General features: G+C 39.7%; 1 protein-coding gene across 1 annotated transcript; it reads right to left on the bottom strand.

Annotated features, from left to right (window-relative positions):
* Positions 1–1,847: 1,847 nt before the first annotated feature.
* LOC131038326 (uncharacterized) lies at positions 1,848–6,385 on the bottom strand. The gene is made up of 3 exons (XM_057970709.2): positions 4,199–6,385; positions 2,624–3,600; positions 1,848–2,448 (listed from the first exon to the last, which is right to left on the bottom strand). The coding sequence occupies exons 1-3, from the start codon at positions 6,048–6,050 to the stop codon at positions 2,434–2,436; spliced, it is 2,844 nt and encodes a 947-aa protein (XP_057826692.1). The 5' UTR covers positions 6,051–6,385; the 3' UTR covers positions 1,848–2,433.
* Positions 6,386–6,894: the final 509 nt, after the last annotated feature.

Genomic DNA, 6,894 nt, shown 5'->3' with positions numbered 1-6,894 from the left:
GTCAAATATAGCCTCGTACATCTCATTAGGATAGCAAATGGAAGATCTCTGACAAAAATATGAGTATAGGTCCTGATCATGTTTACTATTTTTTGAAAAAAGGACTTACATGGAAATTACAAAGCCTTGGAATGCACTGATTATTACAATTTTGTCCACTCACCGCCCTAATAAGTTAGGGTTTATCCATTTCACACGTAACGGATATCCATTTACAATTTTTTTTTAATATAAAATCCGATTTCAACTTTTTAATAGTGTCTTAAAACAACCAGGTAAAAGAATAACATCAATATTTTTTAACTCGCCTCTTTTAGTTTCAGTTTGTGGGTATGTTTAAAATAGTAAAATCCATATCAAACGTTGATCAGAATTAGACAAATTGTAATAATTGATGATTTCACAAATCAGTAAATAGTTCTTCATACAAATTATTGTCTAATACGTGCATATTTGATACTAGAAACATAAAATCAATACAATCCGTTCGCTATAAGTTTCTCTACTAGTATATAGTATATACTAGCTTATCGGTTAGGGGAGATCACCTGTCACAAAACCGATGTTGGTTCAAATCTTCAATTGTGCAGGAAAGGGATTACCCGGCCAATTTTCTTTCTAGATTGTACGCTAAGGTTTTTTCACAAAAAGTATCATTTCCCTCCAATGCATGGTTTTTATTGTTCAGTCGAATCTTCCATTTATTAATTCCAGAAACTAAGCACAAATGTTTTCAACAAGTATTTAAAATGCATTTTATATTGATATCATAAGTGTAAAGGTAAGGCGTAAGATTACCGACATGCTATGAATGGAAATATTGTGGTTAAACCATATTTATAAGGATAAGCCACAAATAACATCACCTAGTTCTAAACCATGAAAGCAATAATCTGCCACACAACAATGTGTGAAGTAAACCCAGCTCTAAAAAGGTTGTGAAATATCAAGATTACAAACTATCATTCTCAGCAAACAATATTTCAGTAACTATTGAAGAACCTCTACAGTATTGCATACAAAGTACACTCAATTGAAGATTGTACTTGATCAAAGACCACAAGGCTAAACTCGGTCAAAAAGCACTTATCAACTTTCTTGAAGATTGTACTTGATCAAAGAGCACAAGGCTAAACTCGGTCAAAGAGCACTAATCAACTTTCCCTAAACAAATGGCGTAGTCAGAGTCCAAGGCAGCAATGCACAATTTTAAAATAATGATACAATATACACCCCAGTGGGAAATTTCCAAAAGTGACCCTATAAGTTCTTACATTTCTATGCTTTTCATTTTGCATGTCCACTGGAGATAATTTATCTTGCATCAGCTTTCTCTTAATTATGTCTTAGTAAAAGATACCATACAGAATACAAGGCAACAATGTACAAAACTACCTAATAAAAAATTGGAAATATATATATATATATATATATAAAAGATTTTGCATGTTCAGAGCGGACAATTGATATTGTGCCACTTTTGTCTTAAATTGACTGTTTTTCTCCGTAAAGGATCCGATTTTTGGCATGCCATTGAGGCGGGAAGGGTCTTAGCTCTAATAAACAAAACAAAACAAAGTTCAGAGTTCAAATAAACACCACACCATTCCGAATATTACTTCAAATTTCCAAGAGAATTGTCATTGTTTGAAGTCAGCATGTTGGATTAATACTCATGACATAGTAGGATGTGCATAGCATAAATTCTTTCCAGCACGAAGTGTGTGTTCTCAAGATAATAGGATTAAGAAGCTCTTCAAACATAATATTGCCAAATATGTATCAACTTGTGCAATTACAAGAAAGGCCCAGTTAATGCGGAAAAGAATGCAAAACTTATCTACAAATAAATAGAAACACTGCACTCATATTTTCATAGGAGATTACACCGCAAATAAATATGATGTCTCCATAGTGGAAACTCCAAAAGTCTTGTGCAAGTTCAAGAGAAGAAGGATAAAATTTTCCGGAGGACCCTTCTTATAAGGTCAAATATTACTTCACACCATAAATCTGGTGTTTTAAAGTGTTTAGTCAGAAAACCATTACATCCAGTATTACCAAAACTACCACTTCCTATTGGGGTACCAGTTACAAACCATCCTGCGCAGCAGAAGACCACATTAAAGCATGCTAACATGCCAATGAAACATACCCAAGCCATGTATCTCATACTATTATTGAAAATACTTTCCTAGATTCCTCTTACTTATTTAGAATCCTTCTACAATGGCCAACCTGAAGGATTCCTCTCGGAAGCTGAAAATAAACAATTGTCCACATCCAAATATTTCCTTTCCCCCCTGCCTCACAGGTTTCCTGATATGCAGGTTTATCATGTTCTTGATTTGGACACCATGAAATTTTTTAGGTCTTTCAAATACATCCATTAATTTTGGAGGGTGAAATTGGATACAGATGAAGGATCATATCCTAGCCATGTCGAAACTGTTACACAACACAAGGTTCTTAGCAAGCAGATGGTAAACCTTTCAATTAATTTATTAAACTATGAGCTCTATACGTACTTAGAACAAATTCCTATGAAAAAAATTTAAAAAGGTAATTTAAAATATGAAAGTAAAACCAGACTCAATCATAAAGATCAAACAATTTTACCTACCTGGTATCTTTCCGAGCTTGACAAATCCCTTGATTGTGGCCCATAATTATAATCCCCATACTGACCAGAAAACCTCTGTGGTGGCCCATTTTTTACCTCGTTGGGCTCCCTCCTCCATGACATAGCAGAGGATCTTGAGCTATATGAATTTGGTTGTGGACCTGCATCTCGACCACCATGATAGTTTCGGGGCCTTGTGTTGGAAGTAGAATCATGTTGAACCAGCCTGGGATTACGACCAGCTGAGATTCTACTGGATGCAAACCTATCAGCCAACTTCTCTTGTTCTTGTAAACCAAAATCTATATTGGGTGGGTTAAGCTCTTCTTTTAGCTGTCCACTTGCCTCATAAATTATGGGATGTGAATTGACAGATTCCAAAACTGGTTCTCTGTTTATTGCTACTTCAGTAATCTCTTCTCTCGTTTCTTGTTCAAGGCCTCCATCCTGCCTCAGTTGAAGAGAGATTCCTTTGGCATGCTGGTCCTGCTTTACAGTTTCTTTCCTTGCATTCTCTATCTTCTTATCTTCCTCTGCATAGTAGTGCCTTTTATCTTCCACATAAAACTTTTGTTCAACATCCAGCCTGTGATCAGATTTTACTAACATATCTTCATTTCCCCCACCCTTCTCCACGGATTCCAAATTAAGCATATTGTACTCCATAGAGCTGTCCCAACCCATGTTTTGATGCTCTTCATCAACACCTGACTCTGCCTTATCAATTTCTCGTCTTGTCCTGTATGAATCAAACTCATTAAATGGATCCATGGAATTTTCTAATTCCCTGTTAGAACCAAAGTCTAAACTCTGGACCTCACATTCTGTGGGAAATGTACCCTCAGCATGGTACTGATCTGGTGCTCCCCTTGAAAAATCCTCATCCAACGTCTCTCTAGAAATTGGTAACCTTGGCCCATTAAAATTACTAAATCTGCTCATGTCTGAGGGTGCCATGGACCTCCCAGCAGAATGACCTGTTGGAAACAAGAGAACAATAAGATGATTGTATTGCATGGTGAATTACACTTTGGGCATGCTAGACATGTATGAAAGCTCAGCTCAGGCAAAACTAATATCGATAGAGGTCGACAAGAAATCAGGTTAATTCCTATTTAAGCTAATGCACAGATATGCCTTCTCAGAACCAATCAAAACATTGTCTCTTGCAAGTTATCCTACGAAGTCGAACACAAAAAAGAAATTATACTAATGTCCACAACAGATCAGAAAAGGTCAATGAAATGCTCTAAAGAGGCGAATCAAACTTCCACAAGTCACAATAATCAGGAATGCTGGAGGGACTCTCTGACAACGAAGGATAAAATCTTAAACTGGTATTTTTGTCCAAAGAGTGCATCCTAGACAAAACAGAATATGCATTACTATTTGACAATTTTCAAAAACTAACTTTTAAAGAATATAATCATATAAGACCGGGTTTATGCTGATAGAGATTGACAAAGATTCCAACATAAATAGTCACTTTTGATGTAAACTAACAACAAAGTCAATAATTTACAACATACAGGTCTTACTTGAAAGTAAAGTGATAACTAGTAAATTTTAGGTTACCTCCATAGCCACCAGATCTAGGCCTTTGGTATCCAACATCTACACTCTGCATCTCATTCACCTTAGACATGGAACCATCATATTGGTATCTTCCTTGAGGTCCAAAGTCCTTATGCCCAACTTTATCCTGAGAAATAGGAGATCTCCGGCCATTGTAGAAGTTTCCTCTGCTCACTGCTGAGTCTGACGAGCCAACCAATCTTCCAGCACCAGCATTACTGCCATAGCCACTTGATCTAGGCCTTGGTGAAACACCTTCATATCCCCCGGATCTAGGCCTCTGGTAACCATCACCCCCAAAACGAGCAGGATCATTGTATCGATATCCACCACCACCACCATAGTTATCTCTCTGCATCCTTGGAAATTGCCTGAAATTTCCCCCCTCTTGCTGCTCTCTTGGTGGAGCAGAAAATCTGCCATTAGCATGTGCTTTCTCTGCAAAATTATCTCGGAATTGGCCCTGACCAAATCTCCCATATGATTGGTCCCTCCTTTGTTGCCCCCCACCATCTCTTCCAATCATGTAGTTGCCATCTCTGTTCTGAAAATCTCGATGATTCATCCCACCAGATTTGAACTGGCTATTGTTATAATTGCGCCTGTTAAAGTCTTGCCTGTGTTCATACGATTCATAGTTAGCATGTCCTTGTCCCTGTCCTTGTCCCTCTCCCCAGTATGAATATGATGGGGGGCTCATTATTTGCCTATCCAAAGCCTGCCTGCCTCCGTATGCAAAATCTCTATTGTTCCCACTATTGTACCGATCGCTTCCTCCAGAACCAGGTCGAATGACCTCAATATCATAATTTCTTGCTTCAGGGGCAGAGCGTGAGTATGCGTAAGTCGATGGATAAGAATTCCCATCTCTGTTATAGTATCCACCACCGGTTCCACCACCTCGCCGGTCCCTTTCAAACCTCCGCTGATGCTGCAGCACATCCCTAGAATATCTCCCTTCCTCATCTCTTCTACCCCTCTGTTGAAAATTGTTTGGACGGGGATTGTCCCTGTCCCAGCCACGGCCAGGGTTTGAATTCGAATTGGAATCATCTAGGGGCGGCAAAGGGGCGCTCAAGGGCTCGACTCTCCTGGCCGCATCGCCTCTAAGTTGAGGCGGCCGGAAGGGCTCCGGCCGCGAGGGTTTCACAACCTCGGCAGAAGCAGGGGTAGCGAGAGGGCCAGGAGGTTCGTCTTCGACCGTTTCGAGAGCCTTTTCTAGGACAGGCTCATTCACAACGGGGTCTGCTGAAGGGGGGGTTAGAGTTCCCTTTGGAGGTAAAATTTCACTGGTTTTGTCAAGGGTGTTTTGCGCCACCAAATTTCGAGCCGCTGGAGGAATGTAAATTTCAGGCCGGTGATTCTGGTTCGGCCTCAGAGAAATAGTATCCGACGCCTCCACTTTCGAGATTTCCACTGCGGCAACCGTCAAATTCGTTGTTGTTGAACTTGAAATTTCCACTGCCGGCGATGGCGCGGGCAGCTCGGCTGTGTTATTATTGTCATTACTGTTAAAACTACTGGGAGGGCCCGTCGAACTTACCGGAGGATTTTCAGCCTGTGGTGGCGGCGGCGGCGGCGGTGGAGGAGAGGGCGGCGGCGGGACGTCCCTTTTCAGTCCAGAAGTAGATGAAGTAGCGGTGGTTTTGAGGTCTTTAAGCAGCATGGGCGGCTGTTTAACGGGCGGGCGGAGCACCAGCATGCCGCCACTGCCACCGCCATGGGCAGAGCCGCCTCTGGTTCGGCCTCCGGCGGCGGTGGCGCTATCAGCAGACGCTTGGGGTTTGGGCTCCCTTTTTCCAAAGATGTCGTTGAGGTTCTGCGTGGCAAACTTGTTATTAATTCGTGCCATTCAGATCCCCCAACTTGTTAACAGCGATCCGCAGGCCCCGATCTCTGGATCGCCAACAAATGTTTTCTGAATTTTCTTCTTCTTCTTCTTTTTGATTTCCGATCGTCGGTGGGTGCAGAGAATAGCGGAAGACGAGGAGAAGCGGAAGAAAGAGAAAACAAAGGCTTGGGAAGAGAAGAGAAGAGAAGTTAATGCTTTTCAGGTTAAAAAGGAATATATTCGCTCATGTTATGGATCGACTCCCTTATATTCCTCTGCCCACGCCCACTTTAGAGGAGGTGCTTTTGTTTCTCAAGGGGAATTTGTAAATAACTTGGGGAATACAAGGAAGAAAATAAATGCTTTACACAAAGTATGTTGCCAAATTAAATAGGCTCAAAGAATGAGTGGGAGTGTTGACATAGAGAATAGGGAGCAGGGGAAAAGTTTTTTTGTTTTGTTCTAGTATATGGCATTGAGGGTTGGAAATTATATAATTGATATTTTGACTTCTCAAAGACTTTGTTAAATTTGTTTGAAATGATGGTAGAGTGAATAAGTAGCAAACCATCTTAGTCGATGAGAAGTCAAAATTTCAACAAAAGCAGCAAGATAATGTTAATGTTGTTTTGGAATAATTTGTTTATATTGTAAAATTATCTTTTTAGTTTGAAGAATATTTCACAATCTAATTTTTATTTTTATTTTTATTTTGTATGGATCAATGTTGCATATTGTATGATTGATTTTAATTGTTACAAACTTAATCTTGATGTATGAAATTGATATGTGACATGAATGATATGATAGAAAATGTTGTTGAGAAAATTAGTAAACAATAGCAATGAGAGCATAAACTTGAAGT

Source organism: Cryptomeria japonica, chromosome 6, assembly GCF_030272615.1.
Source record: "Cryptomeria japonica chromosome 6, Sugi_1.0, whole genome shotgun sequence".
NCBI classification, from domain to species: Eukaryota; Viridiplantae; Streptophyta; class Pinopsida; order Cupressales; family Cupressaceae; genus Cryptomeria; species Cryptomeria japonica.
The sequence above is the reverse complement of the archived record's forward strand: the minus strand, read 5'-3'. Positions and strand labels throughout refer to the sequence as shown.